This window comes from Taudactylus pleione, unplaced genomic scaffold (genome assembly GCF_031769625.1).
Source record: "Taudactylus pleione unplaced genomic scaffold, aTauple2 ptg000041l, whole genome shotgun sequence".
Taxonomy (NCBI): domain Eukaryota; kingdom Metazoa; phylum Chordata; class Amphibia; order Anura; family Myobatrachidae; genus Taudactylus; species Taudactylus pleione.
In genome coordinates this window covers 54,112,812-54,138,573 of record NW_028284443.1, presented here as the reverse complement: position 1 = coordinate 54,138,573, position 25,762 = coordinate 54,112,812, and the positions used below count along the sequence as shown (strand labels likewise).

At 40.4% G+C, this 25,762-nt stretch overlaps 1 protein-coding gene across 2 annotated transcripts in view; it reads left to right on the top strand.

Moving 5' to 3' along the window:
• FARP1 (FERM, ARH/RhoGEF and pleckstrin domain protein 1) overlaps nucleotides 1-25,762 on the top strand; it is a 223,484-nt gene that overhangs the window by 105,383 nt on the left and 92,339 nt on the right. For both annotated transcript variants that reach the window (XM_088458803.1, XM_088458801.1), the window contains exons 3-5: nucleotides 21,746-21,850; nucleotides 23,372-23,414; nucleotides 23,508-23,586. In XM_088458803.1, the coding sequence (XP_088314929.1) occupies nucleotides 21,746-21,850; nucleotides 23,372-23,414; nucleotides 23,508-23,586 (227 nt within the window). The remainder of the gene's footprint in view (nucleotides 1-21,745; nucleotides 21,851-23,371; nucleotides 23,415-23,507; nucleotides 23,587-25,762) is intronic.

The window sequence follows — 25,762 nt, the reverse complement described above, 5'->3', positions numbered from 1 at the left end:
TGGATCCAAGGTGAAAAAGGTTATATGATAACTGAAACCAAAATAAGCAATTTAGTTTTGTGCTGCGTTCATCAAGATAAGTAGAACAAGAATAGCCTTTGCCTAACTCCACCCAAAACATTTTTTATATTTGGATGACAAAATCCTTTAAGAACCTCTGGGTGGTGTATGGGCATACTGAGTTCACTGTTACTGAGCTATGGATATTCACTGAATTACAAGCTTTATAAATCTTTGTGTGTAGTGACACATATTTACAGGTACGGGGTTGAATTAATGCATTGTGATATAGCTGTGAAGTTGTTAAAGCTTTAAAGTATCGTAATCTCATTTATATTGACCAAATAACACCTTTCCGTTATTCCATTATGATCTGTGTAGAAAAAAATAAGCTATAAACTCTTCACAATGGAGTCTGTAAAAGCTTAAACAGCTGCAGTTGGAAGGTATTATAATATATTTCATGTATTTGTGTTGGTGTGATTGTGTATCGCACAGATCAGATTACTAGTCCAATGTTATTTTAGTAGTCGACTTGCTCCAGGCTGTTTCCCTTCCTCTCTGGGATATAATCACAGCACACATCACTGAGTTTTCCAACTGGTTTTTGCTTGGCTTATCCTCACTAATGTAAAGCACAACATATACCCAAATACAGCAAATCTGCATGTAAAATATCTATAAAACATAAACCTAATTAAATAACATTTGCTCCATTTGTAGATCCTAATTTATACAGTATTAGTAATTATGCTTGTTTCGTATACAGAGTTTGTCCACAGCTGTATAGTTTGCCTAGTCACACTCTCCATAATCTATTTGTCCTATTCCTGCTCTGTGCAGACAATGCTACAAACTGGATACCAACCACCTCCTTATGTAGCTGCTGTACTCGAAACAACATTTATTTGTTCTGTTTTTTTGTTATTGTTTTAAAGACAATAACAACCAAAAATTGTAACAATAAACAAAACTATTATCCTATGCTTTACCTCCTATGTAACACAGCTCCAATGCTCTTGCTTTGCACAATTCTGGAGCTTTAGAAGTTATTATAGTATTATGCAAAGTAGTACAGAATGGACAATACAAGTTTCTGAAGGCTATGTGCATGTCGTCATGGCATTATATGTTGTACTATCTGCTGACCAGTTACTTTAAACGCTAAATAACATCAGCATTTTTTTTTTCTTCAGCAAATACATAAGATGTGTAAACAGACTGTCATTGTGTGTGTAAACACACACTGCCTATCATGGCAATTCTATACAGTATTCTGGTGTTTATTTAATCTATTTCTTCCTTTACTGGTTGTCATTGTGTGTTCTCATAATAGGAAATTGGATTAAGAAAAAAAGCCAGACACCCTGTGGCTAAATGCTAAAAAGACCTACCTCTAATATAAATATGTAAAGCGAGAACAAATTTAACACAAGTTTTGCAAACCGATCGATAGACCAGGCTGTTGTTGAAGCATCCATGAATTAGACTTGTTCGTGACTTTAGCAGAGACATGTGGCAGTCTGCTGGTGATCTTTGCTCTCTATTGTGTAATATAATAGCTGCTCTCACCGATATAGTTATTTTTATCCACTATGGCTACTTTTACCTTTAGCTATTTACCTGCCTAATGCAGCGATGCCTCGCCACTTATATACATCTGTCAGCTTATTTGTGACCAACTTCTCTAAACTTTACACTGCCTCTTATTATACCAGTAGTCAGGGCCAGTGCTAGGGTATTCAACGCCCCCCCTGCAAATGATAAATTTGTGCCCTCCTGAACTCTGTCAGTGACAGGCAGCTGCCAGCTCTCTCTCTCACTGTTCGGCGGGACCTCCTCCTGGCGTTGCGGTGCACAGCTGAGGCAGCTCCTCTTCTTGGGCACAGCACACCACACAGAGGCCGGGATGCACTAAACGGAAAGTGCGGTAAAAACCCTGTTTACCGCATTTTCCGTATGCATCAATCAGCTGGCCGCCGGGCTCTGATGCGGAGGGTAAGCCTATGGGCTTCTACCGCATCGCTTTGCTATGAGGGATCCCTCCCAGCATGCCCCGCGGTCGCTGCGTCACTCTGCGCATATGGACTCCCGGGTCATAAACCCGGAAGTCCACAAGTCCACAAGGCTGCAGGGATTGCAAAGGACAGCTCTTATCGGAAGAGCTGTCCTTTGCTGTACAGATCACATATGTTAGCCAGAACAACTTCGGGGGCCCCACTCCCAAACGCTCGCCCCAAAATAATTATTGCTACATAATAGTAGCACCCACTCTGGGTCATTTAAATTCAGGTGGATCGGCGACCACCCCTTAATTTCACCCTGCCCGCCCATGACACTGCTGCACTGTCTGCCTGAGCTTGCCTGTAACAGGTGCAGTGAGTGCAGCTTTAAAGACGCTCAGAAAGCTAGCAGCGGTGAGGGTGCCTCTCCAACCTGTCACCCCACTGCAATGCTTACCCCGCGGACTGCATTACAGGGGCGGCATCGGGCTGGAGAGCGGTTATACAGCTTGCCCAGCACTAGCAGAGCCTCGCACAGGACAACCGATACATTTTGGCAACAGTGCTTACACCTAGCATCATTTCTTAAGGAACAAAAGAGACAATTATTCTGGGTGCACCTGAGCATTGGGTCTAACTAAAGCTATAAAAAATATTTAGAGCCCTTAAAAAAAAAAAAAATAACTCTGATCTGCTCCTCAAATGCTAGCAATATAATAACAGTGTGCACTGGCTAATTTGTTCCAGTGAAAATGTTTTTGCTCTAAACTTCAGTACATCTAAGTCTGAGCTACAGCTACAGGTTTGAGTAAAACTTGTGCCTTATGTCTCTGAAGTGGCTTGTGTCTTAAGATGGGTACACACGATACAGATATATCTGCAGATGATGGTTGTTCTTACACACTGAACAACCATCAGTGCCCGCAGGTCCCGGCGACCAGGGGGCGTGTCCCAGTGGGTGGTGGGAGTGTCCCACTGGGTGGGGGCGTGTCCCACCCCCCTCCGCGAGGCTGCTGCTCAGTGTGTACGGGCGGTCTGCAGACATATCTGTCCATCAGCTGTGCTGCACAGCCAATTCGATATGTCGTTGAACGCCAACGTTCACTGACATATCGCGGGTACACACTGCCCGACGGGCAGCAGATACATTGGCCGATCAATTGATCGGCCAATATATCAGTCATTGTGTACCCAGCTTTACTCTAATACCCAATTGGCAAACATTGGATCCAAGAGCTGCCATGTAAATGTCATTTTCCAGAGCTCTATATACTGTATCAATATGTACCTTTTGTCTTTCTAGATAAGCTTAGAACTGTAATATAACAGTACATGCTATATAAACACCCTTCCCATCTTTCGCCTTTGTAGCGTATTGGTAAAAATACCAAATGTGTATACCATGGGTATTCAGTCAGGGTTGGGTATGGGATGCCAGCGCTCAGGATCCTGTCTGTCAGAATCCCAACGCTGGCATCCCGACAAGGTTAGGATGCCGACACCTGTTGGAAAGTATCCTAACCCTAGCCCTCCCTGTCCACACCCTAAGACTACCCCCCCGTAGTGACTAAACCCAACACTAACCCCACTACTTACCTTCTGGATGCTGAGGTGCCGGGATTCTGATTGGTGTTGGGATTCCGGCACCGGCATTCTGAGCGCCGACAGCTGGGATTACAACTACCTCCCTTCTGTCATAGGTGTGGAAGTTAAAACTATTTGAACAGGAGTGGCTTATGGGCATAATATTATTTCTAGGAAGTTATTGTAAGCTCTCCCTTACCCTTTTCAGCTTCACACCAATTCTGTGCCATATAATTAATAAGGAAAGAACATACCTGCATAGCATCATTTATTGACTTGATACTAACAGGACAATTGCAATTGTTTTTCAAATGATTTTGCTTAAATTTGCAAACAGTAATGAAGTTTGCATAGGAAAATGACTGCCTCTGAGTGCTGCGGCCTTCAGAATGTTCCCATGGGAAGAACTGAGTGGATTGGGCCACTGAGAACTAATTATGTGATGGACACAATAGTGCATCTTGTGTTCACATGCAAAAAATTTATTTTGTTATGGAGGAAGATGTAATGATAAGAGTTTCTACCAGGTGAAAAGGTGCTTTATGTGTTACATGCTTTGCAGGCAGAGCATTGTTGTCTGGTTTGTGTATAGGCAGAGCATTGATTGGAAGGCAGGTTAGTACTAGGCAGTTCCCCTCTGTAGCTTGGTCATTCTCTGGCAGTGGAACACACTGGGCCACTTAGTATGACTATCCCCAACCAGTACCTGCTCTTGGTTTATTCTGTCAGCCCTGGAACATTGTGTTTCCTAAGTACTTACAAAGCACTGGAAAATTGTTGCAAAGGATTTAACAAAGATGGGTTAGATTTCAGTACAGAGAGAGGACATTGGGTACAGCTCGCTTTGCAATTAACATCACTGAGAAAATCAAATGAGCATTTTTCACTTAAGCCTGGGAAAATGTGACGCCATAGCTTTTGTTTTAGTAGTTCACTCTTTTGTTCCTAAAGGAAAACTTCTTGTTTAAAGAATGGGAACATGTACTGGATGGCAGTGCAGGGGATAAACAATGCATTTGCTGTACATTTCTTTTTGTGTGTGAAGCATTTAGTCTGCAGAACTGTGCTTTTGTTAGGCGGGAACAGCCACAGGCAATTTGCAGAGGAAACAAAGCTGGTTTTATGATGCAACTATATGATTTATCCAGAACAAGTGACCTCATGGAGAGAAAACATATTTTAAATGCTTTTAGGAGCTTTTATTTCTAAAGGACTTTGCAATATCCCTGCGGCCTGAAATGGAAACTAAAATGTTCACTATAAAGTATTCAATTTGAGTGGGCATATTGATTGTTTCAGTACAAGTGGATGGATTGCAAAAGGCAACAAACTATATGCGGAAAGGACATGGCTCTTGGCTCTTTAGCAGAACGAGTCCTATAAATCCAGTGTGTTTTGTTTAATGTATAAAGAGCAAAGACAATATTTATTTAGGTTTCTAACAACTGGGATAATGTTTATTGACTTATTGTAGCTAAAGTGGACCAGTCACTAGCATTATGTGTTTTGCTTTACTACATTATAGCCTACTCTGCCAAAATATCAGGGGGAATTTCAGGTAGTACTCCCAGATCCCCAGAGAGTAGGCCACCATTCAGGATCCTGCTTCTCCTTTATGTTCAGTGGAAGTTCTTTGATTATGTGATTTGCTATATCAGTCTCTGCTTCTGCTGTGTGAGGATTGGCCTGCATTTGTGCATTACGTCATTAGGGCCACTTTTTGGTTTGATGCGAATCGTATAATTGAGCAGTCTGAATGCCGCTGTCATGACAAAAATACATCCTGTCCCTCAAACTTTAATCTGCTCTCTGCAATCTTCTGGAGGGGAGTTCCATGAGTAGGCACGTATGATGAAGAGCTGGGACTTTTAGATGAAGCTGATCTGGGAACGAGCATTGAACTGACTCACCAGTCTCTGCTTCCAAGTTGTATTTTCACACTGCACTCTATGCTTTCTTCTGTGCAGTCTTAAGGTGGGTATCCACTTGCAGTTTAAAATGAGCGATATAACGATATCGTTTGCATTAAATCGCTCATTAATCGTGCAAAAATCGGGCATGAAAATGTTGGAAATGACCAGCGATGCGCGCTCCCGCTGGTCGTTTCCGATGTCAATCATCGCCTGACCATGCTGGTCAATCTGCCGATAACGACAGATTGATCATGTTCAGGGATGAGGGAGCGTGCCTACACTGAATGACATATTGTGGGCACAGCATTACAGCTCTCCTGCTCTAAAGGCTGGAGTAGGTCTGTCTGGTAGAGAACATAGGGCCTGATTCAGAGCCAGATGCTATTTGCGCTCGCTCGTTCAGAAAAAAGGGGTGGCTATTCAAATGAACCGTTTGCTCTTAGCAGTCTGTTCACGCCTCTAGGTCTGAACGAGCGAACAAAACTTGCGGTCGTTTTTTGGAAAACTACGCCCCCTGGTCGCTCGCATCCTACGTCATGTCCGCTATTTATTAGATTAATCAAGTACATCGACCAGCGTATGAACTGCTCGCTATTCTTGTGGTTGGTTTTTCCTACCGCAATCATGCGAGCAGTTCTGTCTATAAAATAACCCAGTGACGTGATCAATGACGCTGCTGTATTAATTATGCACACCCATAAAACGCCCGTTTTGACCTTTAAGCACGCCTGCGTTCGGATCTCCACTCCCCGTTTTCAAGCACCTTCCCCTGTTACCTCCCACATACACCTCCTCCTGTCACTCAAAATAGCAGGCATTCGCTATTTAGCGAACAAACGATTTTTGGCTGCACTGACTGGTTCGCGCATGCGTATTACGATCCGTACGCATGCGCAGTTGTGCAAACATCGCTCGGAACGAATGAGCGGCCGCTTACGAGCGGCTCTGAATCCGGCCCATAGTGCACTGAATAAAATGGGACCACAGTATGTTGGGCATGGCTGCACCCATTTGTGGATGGGTCTAGCATGTGAGATGCACCCACTCACAGGAGCATGACATAGCACCCAGCAGCTGGGACTAAAGTATTCCCAACTGTATTAGGATGGTGGACAGTCCCATAATAGCATTTAAATACATCCCGCTAAAAATGCAGCTAAAATGTAACACACACAAATTAAAGTGCTACAACTTTATTTTGTACATCTCTGAAGTAAATAACACATAAACATCTATTTTCTGTCATAGAGATAGATTAATGAAGGACTTAACTTTGACATAACATCAAGTCATCTTAAACATACACATTCCACAGCACATATCCTAACCCACTGCTCTATGCTCCTTCCTCACTATCTACCCCATCTGTGTCGCCCCTGTCTGTCTGCCCCTCCCCTTTAGAATGTAAGCTCTCACGAGCAGGGCCCTCGTCCCTCACGTGCTTCTCCTCCCCCTACTTATATTATCATTTACTCCTAACTGCCCAATTGGCACCTACTGTAACACTTGGTTGCTGAGGCCCTGCTGCTTGTGTTATGCAGCTATGTTTATAAACCATGCCCTTGTCCTGCATTGTTTTGTATTACTGTTTCTCTTGTGTGCTCATTTATGTACTGTGTAGGGCGCTGCGGAACCTTTGTGGCACCATATAAATAAAGGATAATAATAATAATCTTGCCATGAACAGCATGCCTGGTGATATCTGTATTTTTTTTTTTGCTACTACCGTGTTTCCCTGATAATAAGACACTCTTATTTTTTTTTGGGTTAAAAAAACTCCATAGGGCTTATTTTCGGGGTAGGGCTTATTTTAACATTGACAGCAATTTCAATAAACAGGTAAGTGTGAACAAAAAAAATCTACCTTTATTCAAAAATAGTCTTTTCTCTCCTCCGCGGCGCTGCTGTAAATGACGCTGCCACGCGCTGACTGGGAGAGAGTGAGACGCTGCAGTTGTGATTTGATGCCACTGTTAAATCTTTAACAGCGGCATCCATTTCATCCAGGGGGCGGAGCTGGGGGCATTTTAGTGTAGCGCAGGGACCGGACCAAATGGGGATTTTATTAGGGCTTATTTTCAGGGTAGGGCTCATTTTGGACCGTTTTTCAAAAGTAACGGTAGGGCTTATTATCGGGGAAACACGGTATATAGTGTATGATTTGCCATGTCATTATACAAAAATTAACACTAGAGAACCTTTTAAAGCAAGGGTAGGGAACGTCCGGCCCGCAGGCCGTATAAGGCCTGCAAAATCATTTGTCTGTCCCTGCCAAGGCAACTGCAGACGGGACTCGAAATTCAATAAATCTAGGAGCTTTTTCCTGCTAGCCTGCGTAGAATGGCACCCTACAGCCAGAATTTATGCAGCAGTACCGCATGCACCATCCTCAGGACGCTTCAGAGGGTCACACCTCTGCCCTTACAGCTCTGCTCCAGGCATTGCTGTAATCACTGGTGATTGTGGCCCCACCCTCTCCGTGTGACATCACGTGGAGGGCCCGTAAATGATGTTATAAATATCCAAATGGCCCTTGGCAGAAAAAAGGTTTTCCACCCCTGCTTTAAGTGTACTTGATGACCACACATTTGGAGGTGGACATTTATTGGGTGCAATGATTTTTGTTATGCCTTAGTAATGTCAATGGTTCCTAGCAAATTTATGGGGTAATTGGTTCAGCACATACTTTGAAATGTGTTCACCTTTTGTGGACTTTATAAATGTAACTTAAGTAGGTCGATATGGTTATTTCTGCCAATAGAAGTCCTGGCTAACACGTCTAGTGTGTTACATAAACTAGTAGAGAGTTTCACTGAAGTGACGTATGTGCAATGCATATACTTAGCCACCACTATATCACAATTCAAATATATTCTGATGTGGATTCATTTCCTCAATTTGCAGATATTTGCTTTTAAAGAAGGTGACATTGTGTTTCTAGGAATACGAGACATGTTTTATCAGATCTTAGAGTCCTTATGATAATCTTGTGATAAAGGCGTTTTATTGTTTGATGTAGGTCATGTTTTGATTATGTAGTAGGAGGTTTTATCTATGGATATCTAATAATTATTTTGAGCACTCAGTTTTCAGTAGTACAAATGTAACGGGCTATATTCATGGTTGGGGTCAATTCAATTATCATCAATTCAATTAAGCATCATAAAACTCTCATAAATTGCAGCAATGCGCGCCCCCGGAAAATGCGAGATTCAATTAGAAATGGCATTTCGCAGGACTTGCAACTTTTCTACAAAAAGTGACCTGGGAGATGTATATGAAAAAGTGGCTAAATCATCCTGGACCCCCAAATAACTGAGACAGCAGGACCATATCTGTTAGTGGTCATTGGGAAAGTACTGGAGGTTCTGAAATGGTGAAAAGTTACACATTTCTCCATCATTAATTAAAAATGCAAAAGTCAAACAAGTGTTTTTCAGTAAATTTCTACAATATTTTGGGGTTCAGAAAATGTGCCCGGCATCCATTCACCAGTGGTAATCGCTATACGCAATTTTCCCCACACACTGGACACTGTGGCCTGCAGATGGAGACTGCACCCGCAGGCTGTTTAAGCGAGGCACCGCCAAGGGGGGCAGGGTGCATTCTATCCTTTTGAATAGGTTTAGGCTGCTAGAGGGGAGGGTCAGGGTTAAGATGTGGGAAAGGTGGGTTAGGGTTTAGGATTAGGGTACTTACCTGCATGCATCGGGATTCTGACTGTCGGGATACCGCTGTCGGTATTCTGACCACCAGGTTCCCGACCGTCTTGTCTAAACTTTCTAAAGACCTTCAGGGCTGAGTGATGCTGAATAAAGAATTACAGCCTTGTAGATGCTGTGGCAAAGAGAGGGGTATCTTAAACATCTTTATTACTGTGTCTCAAATTGAAAATAGTATGAAGTACTATGAACTCTGCTCATAGTAATTTTAGCCCTTCATCCCTCTTCGATTCCCATTCTCATCTGTGAAGGTTATTCAAACAACGTTCACTCAGGCTTTTCCCATGTTATATGCACCTCTAATGAATGTTCAGCATTTGGTGTACCAGGTAAATGTTGTAATTGTATGCACACTGTATGTTTATCATATGTGTTATGTTGATACTGGCCTGCAAAGAAGGTCCGATAACCTACTAGGTGCAGTCTGTCTCCAGCCAAAGCAATCTGTTCCAGAAAACCACGAGTTGCTGGAACAAGCCTCTGCTCCTAGCTGGGGAAGGCTTCCAGAAGCCCTGCAGATGTATGGGGATAGTGACAGTCATCAAGAGAATGATACTCTGCAGCTCCAGTGGTACCTGGACTAATCCATACAACAATTCTTGGCTGTCCTCAACCCACAGTAATTCTACTGCTTTCATGAATGGCTATTGTGTGACCCTGGACAACCCAGACATTGTGGAACCATGGCTAGGAAGAAGAGAGGATAGAGCCTGAGAAGTGGTCCTGCTCCTTGATAGAAGTACAAATGAGACTAGGGGAAAAGTTTTGGATTGAATCCTGCAGCTCATGATGTGCCAACTGGGTATGCTAGTAACTGTAACCTTATCTCAGAGGCTGGAAGACAGGACTTTCAAAGAACCATTGCTGGATATAATTGCTCCCACTCTCTGGATGGAACAATGCAGTGTCAGGTCTGGCAAGAGCTATATGCTCTCGCTGGAATGACTAAAGGTCAGGCACAATTGCAGATCATCAAGAACCTGCAACATTGCGCCCTTCACCACATCTGGTCCTGTGGATTTGTGTGTTTGCCAAAAACAGCAGAAAGACACTCAAACGTAACCACTTTCTCAACAGCATCCCTGGTAGAGCTACTTCCATGTGGACTTGCCACCTCATCCCTTTAAGAAGGGACACACATAAATTACACAGGTGCTCCATTTCACCTGGTTTTAGTCAGCCACAGAACCTGTGTAAATCATATTTGTCCTTTATTAAATGGATGATCTGGCAACCCTACTTCCATAGAAGGAAACAGTCCTGGATTAGACAGCCCAGAGTTGGCTAATCAGACTGGTACGATAATACCTTGTTTTCCCCTGGTATGTTTTGTGTGTATTCACTTTGTAATCTGTTCTCACTCTGTAGTGTGTTAAATCTTTCATAAAAGTGCTATAATCTATATGTGCTTTTTCATAATCAACCTTGTTTGTATTACATATCAGATATTTACTTGGATGAGTGCTATGTTCTCACGTACATGATAGCACAATAGGATGGCCAATCAGGTGCAGGAGTAGTCAACTGCTAACCTCGAGCAAGTTCTGATGGGGTAAAATAACCATAGGATGCACCATTAACTTGACAAAAGCTATAATCTGTTATAAACACCCAGACCGACCAACATGACCTGTTCCTCCAGATACAAAATGCTCTGCCCCTGGACATCTGCATGCTGCAGTCACCTGTGTTAAAACAATCTTCAAAATAATTTGTTTAACACAGGTGACTGCAATGATAGGATGTGGGAAGTGGGAAGTCTAGGAGCAGAACATTTTGTACCTGTTGGAGGGTATGAATACAGTATCTACTATTATTTACTGTCCCCTGCATTGCACATGCTCTGTTGTTACCTAGCTTAATTCAGCCATGCTTAGCTGTACATTTCAGGCTCAAAAAACAATGTAGTTATCTTTTTAAATGTATAATATTATGAAAATTATAAATTTTTGGTGTTTATGGATTTAGATAGTATGTGGCATCGGAAATTTTGTCTGTTCTTGATTATCTGCAATATCACTCTTCAACTTTTAAAACATTCAAGAATCTCTAACTTTCTATATTTATTTTCACTTTGTGTTTGTATCATTTAAATCCTGAGGTTCTTGGTTTTGGACTTGTACCTAGTTTCTATAATGGTGATGGTCTGCTTGTCTTTCATTCCTACAATGCCTTTATCGTCTCCCAGAGCTTTCTGTCTGTGTGTGATGAGTTCTCACAGCACAATAGCTTGAAGGTGTGACATACAGGTAAGGGATATGTGTCTGGCATCATTTAGGTGTGATCATTATATCATTGTAGACGTGGCCAGGTCTGTTAGTACTTAAACATATGTCAGAGAACAGGAGATATGATGTGGCAGACACAGGTCCCAAAGTTTACTCATAGCCTGCACATAGCCTAAAACTATGTATATTGTTCCCTGGTGCTTTGCTAGACACAATAATACAAACTATAGTCATAAAAAAAAAAAATCCTACATTCCTATTCATATTTTATTTGTAAGTCTTGGCAAAATGCATTCTAGTATTCTTGAAACATAGCTTGTTGTGTTTCAACATCTGTACCCACCAAACTCTATAACTGCCTGCAATGTCATACTCATTACTTACACCAGTGGTTCTCAAACTCTGTCCTCAGGACCCCAAACAGTTAAATTTTTTAAGGTCAGATCACAGGTGTAGTCATTACTCCCGGACACATTTTAAAAGATCCACTAGTGGAGCTAATTATTTCACTTCTGATTCTGTGAGGAGACCTGGACAACATGCACTGTTTGGGGTCTTGAGAACTGAGTTAGAGAACCTATGGCTTACACAACCTAGCATCCCTCTGTGGGCTTCCTTTATACTTCAAAAATACCAGTGCCACAGCATGAATTCTGCCACATAAGGTTGGTTACCCATTGTTAAGAGGCAGTTGCTCCTGACAACTAGTACAAGTGTGTAGGGGGTCGTTGGAGGCAATAGGTCCCATCCCTATACCCATTTTCATGCTTTCACTAGCTTAATAAAATGCTGTTAACAATGATATCTGCCACCAATGGATAAAGAGCATATTGCAGTAGAGGCTATATGATCATTTCTGCTTGTTCCAGGGGCTGCAGACTAGACTTGCTGTTGATTTTAGTTGTTAGTTGTCAAGTTACCCTGTATAAATATAACATGTTTTTATTCAAAGAAAAATAAGTTTCCAGGGTTTCTGTGAGATGCAGTAAATGTAGTACATAGGTGTTGTGTGTCCATCGCATTTTGTTTTTTTTCCTATCTTACTTTTAATGTTACCATTGAGGCATCCATTCCAGTGCTCAATGGGCTGTGAAATTCCCCATGGTAATGTGAGTGTGAGATTATAATGTACAGTTCTGTAGTTTACATACTCCATAATGCCAGTGTAACATTTTCCTTGATTGTCGTCTAGGGCTATTTATTTTCAGCAGTGCGTGCAGGGTGTAACGTACATACCTAGGAATGATTGTTACTATCTTATGGTTATTACTGTTTATTGATATGTGGGATACTTTAGATGTTGCCTTTAAATCGCTTCTATGGTTCTGTTTAGAATGTACTTGCTTAGTTAAAGTATACAGATTCATGGAATGAATTGGATATGAAATGCTGATACATGAGATGCTGACTGTTCAAATGCTGATGCCGGAATCCCGATCGTGCAGAATCTCGACAGGATCTGGTCAATACCCTAACCCCACTTTGGTGCTGCCAAACCCTAACCTTCCCCCGGTGGTGCCTAATGCTGGGTACACACTGGCCAATATATTTGCCGATCAATTGATCGGCCAATATATATTGATGCCCGTCGGCCAGTGTGTACAGACGATATGTCTGTGAACGACGTCGTTCACAGACATATCTGTCCATCGGCAAGTGTGTATGGGCGATCAGCTGATCGCTCGTACACATGCAGTGGCAGCCGCGGGAGGGGTACTAACCCACCCCCCGGCAAGAGGATGGTCGTTCAGTGTGTATGAATGACCATCATCTACAGATATATCTTCTGATCACTCGATCTGCAAATATATCTGTCAGGTGTGTACCCACCTTAACCCTAACCTCCCCCCGGTGGTGCCTAACCATAACCCCCCTCCCCGCATCCTAACCCTTCTCGGGGAGTGCCTAACCCACCTAAGGAGGTTCCTAAACCTAACCTTCCCATCCCCGGGCTAAGTGCAATATTTACCCGCACCCTTACGTTCGGGATGCTGGTGGTCTGTATTCTTATCCTTATGTGTTCGGCATTATGCCGGGGGGTCTGGATTTTGGCGTCGGTATATCGAACTCCGGGATCTCATCCACCGGCATCTTAAACTTATCTGTTGGGTATGATATGCCGGTAGTTCGACATTCGGGATCCCGTCGCCGGCATCTTAAACGTATCCCTCTTGGAATAATTAGATTCTACAGATGGATTGCAAACACTGAAAGCAGGATTTCAGTTCCATCCATGTGTTTATTAACTGAAACATAGCATCAGCATTGCCATATACCATGTAGTAATGTTATGTTTTCCGCCTGTACTTGTGGGGTTTGGTGTGTCGGCCCCAGAATGAGTAACTTAGTGTCGATAGGGATTAGTAAGCCATCCAAACCAGTCAAGCCAGTTTTTTGTATTTTTATACGGTTATCATGCTTGTTAGAGGAACCGGCTTGTTAGGGGCCGGCATATTTATATAGAAAGGGCTAACACAGTGCCCAGGGAAATGTTCTTCTCTTTACCTACAAATTACATGTAATAGAATTCTGGAGAATAGTGCTATTATACTCTGCTTTTCATTCTGTAAAGCTGTGAAATTTAATATGAAGGAGGCTAATAAGCATTTTTTTTGTGTGCAATCTTCTGCTCTACTGCCGAAACAAGAGGCGTAGTGTGAAGTTCTAATGCCTCTCAGTCTGCAAGTTAGACACATTCATTAATAAGCTATGAAATCAGTTGGGTGGCGTTCCAGAAACAGTACAGCTATGTCTCCACATTGGCATAAAGATAATAAATGCAAAATCATTAAAATGCCTCGCAAGTTTATGGGGGAACTAAGGCAGCTGAACTTTTTACATGCTGGATGAATTCTTGTGTTGTATTGCAAAGCAGAGTACGTTTTATTGTTAATATTCAGCAGCCAAACACAAAATGTTCACACAGACTGCAAGAAGCCAATTTACTAAATGTCAATAAAACTTGAATGAATTCCAGTTTCATTATTTGCTCTTTTGTTTTCTGGGGGGAAAAAAAACTGAAATTCCTCCATTTAGTTAATTTTTATTTGTATGCACATTTCAGTTTAGTTAGATAGCATTGCAATGATATCTCCGTAATGTAGCATTTCGGTCTGAATTTTGCTTCATGATGCAAAGCTTAACACCGATAAATGACTGAAGAATTTACTAAAATTGTACTGTAGGTATAGAAAGTAATGAGCATTTCTTCTTACCACGTGCAATTTGTCAACAAATCTTACCTCTTAAGCCGCGTAACCACTAGCAGATATTAATGATCGATTACGACATCGTAATCGTGCAATCGCTCATTAATCGGGCATGAAAATGTCAAACGACCAGCGATGCTTGCTCCCGCTGGTCGTTTGCAACATCAATCATCGCCTGAACATGCTGGTCAATCTGCCGATAACGACAGATTGGCCATGTTCAGGGATGATGGAGGGTGCCTACACTGAACGACTAATCGTTCAGTGTAGGCACTGCAGAGGATGGGGAACGACGGTACGATTACGTTGTTGTAATCATACTTTCGTTACCTCATCTGCTAGTGGATTTGCTCCTTTACTCTATTATTAAGTTAGAACAACTTTCTTTATCAGACATAGGATTGGACATTGAACTGTTATAAACAAAATAACTGTTTATCAAATGTTTTTATGTAATAATTATTATTATTCGTGTTCAAAAAGGAACTGGAACACAGATCCTGTTATTTAGTGCACATCTTACTGTATATTGAATTCCTAGGTAGCATATTTCATTCTTCTCTAGGAAGAATTATGTATGAGCTAGAGAGGGCACTGCAATGAAGTGCAGGAAAGTGTGGCGATCTCCCTGATATGCGAATATGTTCCATAGATCCTGTAACTTCATCTATGTCATACGCTCAGTGATGGGCCTATTTATCACAAGCTTTTGGTCTCATTTTCTGTGTAAACAAAGATGATAGCCATGTATACAGGTTTTAGCAACAAATGTTGTTTTATTTCTTTATTTACTTTTAAATCGCTAGTCAATGTGTGTGTGTGTTTTTGTTTTTAAATGGACATACATTGGCCTTAAGGAATTTTGGGAAGATTACAAATATTTTTGCCATCGTATACAGCTGCTTGTATGTAGTTTGACAATGGCCAAAACCTCTGCTGTATTTATTCCTCAAAACTGGTTACAAATAAATGTGCGCTATATGAAATTTGCGGAGTTGGAAAAACTTGTGGCCAAATAGAGCATTAGAAGTAAAATGCAGCACAGACATTTTCAGCTCTGCTAACTCCTTTGAAGTTGGAGGAACCCAGCTAATATAATGCCTATCTGGATATCAAAATGTCAACAACAAACAGAGCATTATGATTTGCTCCTCCTGACAAACTTGTGCCGACAAATGTGTGTCTGAAGATTTTATCATTTATTCTGAATGTAAAAAATACATTTTTTTAAATGATCTTTAAAATGTCATTTTGAGCTGAACACTGAAAAAAATAAAATAGTGGTGGTTTTATGGTGTTAATTCACCCTAAACCCTCCAACAGTCCCAATTTTCAGACTGTAAAATGGGCAGAACCTGCACAGAAATCAGCAAAGCTTCATCCAAAGTGGGTGTTTTGTGGCAGGGTTTGGGCACATCAGAGGTGGCACTTTTTATGCGGATTGTGAATACATATACGAGTATTTGCACTTTTACTGTAACATTTGTTTCTAAAGAATTTAGTTTGCTTCTATAGAATAGTATCAATATCCTTAGAATATAAAATAAAAATAGGTGCAAATGTAAAACTTGTTAATTACAAATAAACGACTATATAACATGTTCGGCTATGCTATACTCTGTACTGTAGGACAAGGAAGTAAGCGTTCGGAAAGACATCCTTGGCTTCCACTGCAGGGCCACTCATGTTCATCTTCTTGGCACGTTATTTAGGCTTCTGACCAACTTCTGAAACTAGTTAGCCTATAATTTCTACACTGCAATATAGAAAAGCAGCCTTTCCAAGTTTTTCTTATTGTGGATGAAAATTGTTGGGTGTAGTCTCCTCAAATGAACACTGACTGATTGCATGTCCACTTCCTACATTCTGGTTTATTTTCTTAAATCACTTTTATCCTTTGGAGTAATGATACCACGACTCCTCATCTTGGGCTCAGAATAAAACTGTTGACGTGCAAAGAAAGACAACTAAACAGCACAAAAACACCAGTGTAGTTGCACTGAATGCCACATGTTTACTTTCAGTAAATGTTGATCTAATTCCCATTCTATGAGAATTCATTATTATTCATTCTTGTATGTTTCAGGAAATAATCTATCAAACAAAGTAAACTGGTCATTACCTCAGAAAACCACATTAGGAATTTTAAAAATTGATAATTAAGTCTAGTTAACTGCTTTGGTCTTTTTTGGGTGTTTTTATTTTGTACTAACTCTCTGCAACTCTGTTTCCAGAGCTACATTGGTTACGGCTCCCCTTTATTTTCTAAACTGTTCTCACCAAAAGGCTAATTTATACCACTTTCAGACAGAATTTAAAAAAAACCTGCTTTTACCTGGCATTTGAGTGCCGATTCGTTTTGCCGGTCCCAACTTGAACTCCCTTTGAGACAGAAAACCATCTGCTGTCTGAAAGGGTCAACCCTGGTTTTTACCAGGGTCAAAGTCCCGGGAACTTCGACCCAGGTTGACCCTTTCAGACAGAAAAAGTACCCTTGTTGCTCAGCAAATTACCGGGTAAAAGTGCTTTACCCAGTAATTTGGTTTTCTGTCTGAAAGGGGTATAAGTGTTGGATACTCTTGCACTTCAAATGTACAGTATATAGGAATAAAATGTGCATTAAAAACAGTATCTTTACATTGATGAGTTACGTCCTACAACAGTAGCATTTGGTGCTGTTCATGTGCCAGGCATAACAAATTTGTACCACAATAGATTGATCACAGTATTCATTGTAAAGGCATTACCATTTACACTATAGTAATGTAATTAAGGGTCATCTAAATAAGGGTAATACCACTTTCAGACAGGAAAAAGTAGAAATCCCGGCTTTTACCCGCATTTGCGTGCAGGTTTTTTTTGCCAGTCCCTGCCTGTATCCCCCTTCAGACAGAAGAGTAAATATCCTGGGTCAAACATTTCAACCCAGTAATTTGCTGATTTAACACGGGTATTTTTTCTGTCTGAAAGGGTCAACTCAGGTCGAAATTCCCGGGTCTCCGACCGTGGTAAATTCCTGGGTCGAAGTCCTGGGATTTTTGACCCGCGTTGACCCTTTCAGACAGAAAAAGGACCCGTGTTGATCAGCAAATTTCCGGATTGAAATGTTTGACCCGGTAATTTTGTTTTTCTGTCTGAAAGGGGTATTTATTGTCTTAATAGTTCTTAATAAACAATAAGCTTCTCTTCACTTCCTTTTGATGGTTTGATACCTCTCCCCCTTAGTAATAAAAGGACAGCGCAGTGGTTATCTTGCTGACTCACAGCATCAAGGTCCTGGGTTTGATTCCCACCAGTGCTTTATCTGCATGGAGTTTGCATATTCTACCGTGTTTATGTGGAAAAACTTAACACTAGTATGTGTGTGCATCCATATGATAGGGAATATAAATTGCAAGCTATGCTGGTGTAGGGACTAATGTGAATGACCAAAATATTTTCTCGTATGTATACTCTATATATCAAGAACTATTAAATAAATAAGTCACATTTTCAATATAAAATTGATTTTAAATACAAATTACATTAATTACAAACATCTACTTGAAAAATAAAAATTGCTGCAGGAGTTTAAATTGAAAAGTATTAATTATAGCTGCTGTGATAAAGAATTACCATCACAGGAGGGTTAAATAGGTAATTAACCAATCTGAAGTGGGCAGATAGTCCTGCAGAGAGTTGTAATCATGATTGTGTGTCTTTACACCAGCCCACCAGCACCACAGGATATATGGCTACTAAAAGGCGTATCTGCTGGTGCTCATATCGTCCATGCACAGTACGAAAATGTGTGTGTTGTGCAACAAAAGAAGATTGACGTACACCTATTTCTAAATCAGCCTCCAAATGGGTGTATGTGTTTTATTATTTTTTTTCCAAGTGTTTTTACTGAATCCTAAAGCAAAAGGAAAATACACAGCACATTGTAAATATCTCAAAAGAAAGTCACTATTACCACTGACATTTAGGAGAGAATTGCCCACATTCAGAGACTATTCTTTATTAACAGAAGCATGTTGGCTGGTCCACTGTATTACTACTGTGTAACAATTGTAGAGCAATACAGTGGAATAATCAGGTATTCCTTCTAATGCAGTTTCTTTTGTTAAAAGTTTGTGTATGGAAGCAAAGACATAAATATAATTGAGTTTTATTTTCTCCTTTTTCAGTTGCTAATCTATTACAAGAAATTGTTTCTATAGCAAGGTTATGTGCTATCTTAAAAAGTTCTCTTACGTTTCATCAACAATTTTTGTGATATGACTCCATGACTTAGTCACAAGTTTAAATGACACATTTTATAACACAACTTGTATGGACTAGAGTAGAGGTCACCTAATCTGGAAATCAGTGTTTGCCAATGAGTAGCAGTGTAAACCTAATCTGGGAAGGAAATTTGGAGACATACATATGATACTGTTATATATATATATATATTTATATCTGCTGCCAAGCCAATTTCAGTTTGATATTGGCATGACACATATGTAATGTAGTGATTGTTCATTATTGGGCATGCATTCTGCATATAGACTATCATATTGTTGGCATGTAGATCATCGCTGGCAGTATTTTGGCGGCAGTATACTGACAGTCAAAATACAGCTTAAAGCGGTGTCTGGTAAAATAGCATGGTTACAGTTATACCGCAGTTTGTTGCCAGCACTGTTAAAATGCTTTAAGCTGCATTATAATTTGTCGGCAGACTGCTACTGATATCATGCTTGTTGACATTGATTGTCGAGCAAACGTATGTATTCACTTGATTTGAATACTCCATGGTTAAAGTCAGAATAATTAGATCATGTAATAATAGGGATTTTATTTATATCTGCTGCAACAAGTATGATTTAAAACTGGGCTTCTTTTTGCATATCTGCTGTACTCTGGTTTTGTATAAAGCCACATAAACAATAATTAGGATTTTTGCGTTTAAAAGTCTATCTGCACACTCACCACAAGATGATCAGAATGCAACTTTATTTTTATATTTGTATGGTGACTTCTTATATAAAAAAATTTACATATCATACAGGTTGAGTCTCCCATATCCAAATATTCCGAAATACGGAATTATTTTGGCATGACTGAGATAGTGAAACCTTTGCTTTTTGATGGTTCAATGTACACAAACTTTATTTAAAGCACAAACTTATTAAATATTTGCATAAAAATACCTTCAGGCTGTGTGTATAAGGTGTATATGAAACATAAATGAATTTAATGTATGTAGACAAACTTTGTTTGAGCCACACAATTATTGAAATGATTGTATAAAATGACTTGTAGGCTGTGCGTATATAAAACATACTTGCATTCTGTATTTAGATTTGGGTCCTATTCCCAAGATATTTCATTATAGTAGGCAAATATTCCAAAATACGGAATATTCCAATATCCAAAATACCCCTGGTCCCAAGCATTTTGGATATGGGAGACTCAACCTATATTTTACATTTTAGAAGAAAGCAACAAGTTTAGATGACAACTATACATTTATTTTCACTAATATTGGCCTGTGAAGTAGATATGAACTAATTATTTTGTAATGGAATAAATGGAGACTTTGAAATAGTTTAAATACATTTTTAAATAGGGCTCATTTATTGTGTTATGCTGCAGTGAAAAATGGATAAATAATACAGTTACCATGAAAGCCTCTTCAGCCCTTCTCAATTGGATATGTGTGTGACTAATCTGCATACCTTCAGTCACAGATCATTTAGAATATCCTTAGGTTTTGATGCCCAGTTTACAAAAGTTCCGGCCTTAAAGTAAAAAAAAAAAAAAAGGCTTTATACAATGGTCACTTTGTAAGGAGTTGAGGGCCTGATTAAGCTTTGGGAGTAGAATAATAGAGTAACAGATATAGCAAGTAACTGTAAACCTGGACAAAACATTAATTGCAATGCAAGAGGTGCAAATACATAAAAGAAAAATTGCATATGGTATGTAGGGTAAATACTGGCTGCTTTTGCATGTAGCCCATAAATACTGCGCAGCTTTATTATTACAATGCAATTTTGATGTCAGTTTGGACACACTCCTCCCAAATCTAAATCTGTCTGCACAATTTATATCTGCCCCACCTGCAGTGCAACATGGTTTTACCAAGATGCACAGTTACTTGGTATATCTTACTCTATTCCCAAAGCTGAATCAGGCCCTGAGTTCAGAGTGTCTCCATGGTAGATTGAATCTATTGCTCCGCGACTCATGGCTCTGTAGCAAGGCCATGGCTAGTGCTGTGTGAGAATGGCTGTCTCCCTAGACCCAAATCTATAGGGTCGCAGGAAATTAAAATGTTTGGATTAATTTGGTTACCACTGAAAATTGTCAAATTTCCTTCCTGCCTCAGGCATTACATTTTCTAGTTCTGGCTCTGCAGAATAGTTTAGGTTACCACACTATAAACGACTCATGATGCACTGCTGATACCTCTTCATCATGGAAACTGATGTAGACACTGTGGGTATTTATAGACAAACACACTGGGGGGTGTTAAAAAAAAATAAAATAAAAAAAAGTTGTGTTAGAAACACTCTGATCTGAGGCTGAATTTAGAATATGGTAAATATAAAACTAAGAATATGTACCCAATGGGGTTAACATTCTGCATTTAAGATGCATTTCTAAGTATATGCATACAGGTGTGAAAATGTGTGGTTAGCTACGCACTGGTTCCTGCAATTTGTTTTAAATTGCTCGATAAAAGATAAAAATTGCATTTCTGTATACATTCAGAGGCTACTATAGACGTGTCTGTGATAACGCAGGAATTTATCTTGTTCAAGCCAGTCACATGTGGAAATGTATATGTAAAGGTTTCTCTACCACATCTGATTGAGTTTACAATTTGCTTCCATTAATGTCAATGTAAAGGTTTTTTTATAATAATAATTTTATTTATATAGCGCTCTTTCTCCAAATAGGACTTTTTAACTGCGTTGATGTGCTGTAATGGAACAATAAGTGTTGAAACAAAAATAGTTATTTATTAAATTAATGCATGTACAGTATGTATGACCTTCTAGGTGGTGGTTGGTGCTGTAGTACCGCACGATCTGACATTTCCTGTTTCTACAGGTACGAGCCCCCGGCAAAGCACTCTTAGATGCTGTCTGCTGTCACCTTAATCTCGTTGAAGGTGATTACTTTGGACTGGAGTTTCAGGACCACAGAAAAATTATGGTATGTGCCATTAAATACATACGTGTGGATGTCTACATAATTCTCTTATCAATGCTGCAGACTTTTTTTTTTATATGGATATCATTTTATCTTATTGTTTATAATATTCCATTTGTATTAGTTTGTCAGGCATTTTAAAATCATTGCCCTCATTTAAACATGTAATATCTCTAAGGAAAACAAAAAAAGATGTTTCAGGTAGTTGTCATTAATTATGTTTTTTCAATATACCGAATATATTGTAAAATCTTTGTGACAGTGCCCTCTTTTCTGCTGTAATCATTTTCCATATATTCCACACATAACTTGCCATTTTGGAAAGTGCTGTGTACATTGATGTTGCAAATAATTAAACTGATGGGAGAAATGTATTGAGCAGCGATTTGTGTGTATATATATATATATATATATATATATATATATATATATAATATAAAAAGTATTACTAGTATTTTTTTTTCATTAATATTAAAAATAATGCTATATTTAATAAAATGATTGGTAGTGGCCCAGGGCTGGGCTGGGATTAAAGCATTTATAGTGCACAATACTACGTCAGCAATGGCGTCCAGCTCCAGGCATTCTGCTTTTTGCTTCTTGAGTACCTCCCAGCCACCACCAGTATGGACGACCTGTGTGTGTACGGGCGGTCTGCAGGCCACCCGTACACACTTGCCAATGGACAGATATGTCTGCAGACATATTTGTCCATCGGCTGTGCAGCACAACCAATGCGAACGTCTGTGAACGATGTAGTTCAGACATATCCGCCTGTGCACACTGGCTGATGGCCAGCAGATAGGTTGGCTGATCAATTGATCGGCCAATATATCGGCCAGTGTGTACCCAGCATAAGGTAAAAAGAGTACAGCCTGTATTTTCAGAATGTTATATTTTCCCCTGATAGCCAGATAAAGGAAAAAGGGCAAAATACAGGAAAGGTGTATTAGGTTTATACAGGTATTTTATATATACTATTGATGGCAACACACAGGTGATCAAAGAAGGATTAAGGACTACCGATATTGGAACTAAATATATTTACTATTAGTATAACTCCTTGAAGATATTCTGTGCACATTTGTGATGTTATAAGTAGCTCTTTCATCTTAAATGAGCTGCATTCTAGCTGTGGGGGCTCCATGATAAAATTAAGTTGCTGTGTTGGCAATATTTTTTGGTTGTCAAAAACTACCAGTTATTTGGTGTTTGCAGAAACTCGGATGCACTTGTAAATTAAATGTATGACAAAAGAGCTTCAGTACTGCTGTGCAACCTATTCTTGTTACACTGTGGCAATGTAGTGACCCCTTGTTATACACCCAATGTAGTGACCCCTTCCCACATATCATAACCTTAATTATTGCCACATTTTAGTTTGTTCTGGAACACTCTGAAAATGTGACTATTGAAGCATAGGAATGAGCTAGTTATGTGACAAAAATGCTTATAATATACAATATTCATGGAATTTGCTTTTCTGGTTTAATAATATGAATTACATCTGTATTTTCTTTTCAGGTATGGCTGGACTTGCTGAAACCCATCATAAAACAAATCAGAAGTAAGTATTTTATATGAATGAGCTCTAATAGCTGTCTTTATTTCTTTTTTTCACTTGTTTTTATTATTGATTTGATGTTTTCTTAAATTATAGGACCCAAGACTACTGTTCTGAAGTTTGTTGTAAAGTTTTTCCCTCCTGATCATACTCAACTGCAAGAAGAATTGACCAGGTTTGCAACCTACTACTACTATTACTACTACACGCACGCACGCATGCATGCATTTTACTAGCTATTTTAAATTGCATATCCATCTAAAGTGCTTTTGAGGTGCTGCCTGCAGCTTTTATAGCTATAGTTTTGCAGAGGTTGGGCACCCATACACATTAGCGCCTAGATTTTTTTCTTTCTTTGCTCCTTTATGCTCTTATAAACTGTTTCCCAACCAAAATCTGAACTGGGGCAAACCATTTACCTGTGTGCTATGGGAGATGGATGGAATTTTTTTTTTTTTTTTGTGTGTGTGTTTATTCACACTATTTTTCCCATGCACTTTACATGTGGTGTGGTGAGATATAAACAGACAGACACAAAGACTTTAGGAATCCATGATTTTCAAGATCACTGCACACTTAACATGCTGACACATGTCCTGACTTTACCACATGTAATATGCATGGAAAAAAACAGTATGAACAAGTGCCTGAATGTACAGATAGTCATCCATTCTCCGCAAGCTGCCCCAAAGATCACTCGTTCTTTGCACTGGGATAGACTCATGATCGGGTTCTGGTCCTTAACTTCCAATTTATCTCAAAGTCTTCATGTGGTTACCTGGTGGTTCTGATAAAGCATTGCTTACTGAAAGTATACTGCAGAGAGGGCTAGTTTCTGGAAACTCTATATGTAGACCTGGAGGCTTTTAGCTAAATCCAGTAGTTCCAGCAGTCTGCAATGTACAGTAGGAGTGTGGGTGGCTGCAGCACAAGTTTCTGTGCAAGCCAGGTGTTTAGGGTTGTATCTTTGGGCTCTCATCTTGCCCAGGACCCAGTCACAAATTTGACCCATGAGACCCAAGACTGCTGTGGTTGCAAGAAGGTTGAGCTTGCATTTCACATAATATTCCCTCTAATAAGACTTGTCTTGTTCCTTGTCTTTTCCAGAAGGATTGTTATACGAGATGTAAATCCAGAAATATATAAAAACATTTTAGATTGAGAAACTCTCTAGAAGGGTAATTACACAGAATAAAATGGCTGGTTGGAATGAAAATCTGGTAGTGTATGGGAGCAAACGGCAATCTACCATTTGCTGACAAACACTGGAAAACAGACAAAAATGGTCGTTCTCAGACAAATTGGTTAAATCAAACGAATTTAACCAATTTGAACAAACATTGTTGTCAATTTTCCAGTGTTTAAGATCATATGGTTGATTGTCATTGGCTACCATACGTTACCAGATTTTCATTCCAACCAGCAAGATTGGACAGATAGGGGGCGTGGCCTGACTATAGAGCAGAGTGGCAGCATTTTCTGGGAGCTCCGCTCACCCATTCATATAACCCCCTGTTATATGTTATAATAGGGTACTGAAACCCCCGGAATTATACCTCCAGACCCTGTGGACATAGCGATCCTGTCTCCAGTGGCCGTCGCTATTCCAGAGACCGATCTGGAGACCCACAAACTTTGAGGCCTTCCCTGCACCCACAAGCCGCGGCCTCGATTTCGGTCGCAGCCTGCCGGCCGCATCTCACAGGGGGCCGCAGAGAGAACCGCCCGTGACCGCTGACATCTTACCTTCACGCCGGGGGTTGAGCACTGCCGCCGGGGGATTGAGGCTGGTGTCGTATTCAGCAGCCCCAGTCACGAGTGCGGTGCGCGAACCGGAGCGGCCGCGATCACCGCTGGAGATAACCGCACATCTCTGCTGCACCCTTTATGCCGGAGTGCACATTCGGGCTGGTTAGACCTGGTAGCCCCAGCCACCTGTAGTCCCCGGGTAAGGCCCGAATCGGAGCACTCGATAGCGGGAGGCCGCCATCTTAGCTCCTCTCTCTCCCCCCTGCTGCTTTACCAAAGCTCCTAACCAGCAGTGCGGTGGAGGATATTGGCAGCGGTACCTCTCCCTGGTCTCCCCAGCCCGCATCATTTCTCCCTGAATACTGCTGGTAGCTACACAGTAGGAGGACTTGCCTCTGACCAGGACTCCCACTTATTATTAGTACCTGGCCTCTCCTTGCAGCTATACATTGCTAGACATCACTGTCAGTCTCCAGCTTCACCTGCATCTTGTGAAGTGGGGGCCCTCAAGTACCCAGGAACATTGGCGCACTGCCAATAGCTGAACCAATATTGCCAAGAGCCGTGTCTATGATGCTGATAGGCCACCTTCCAAGTAATAA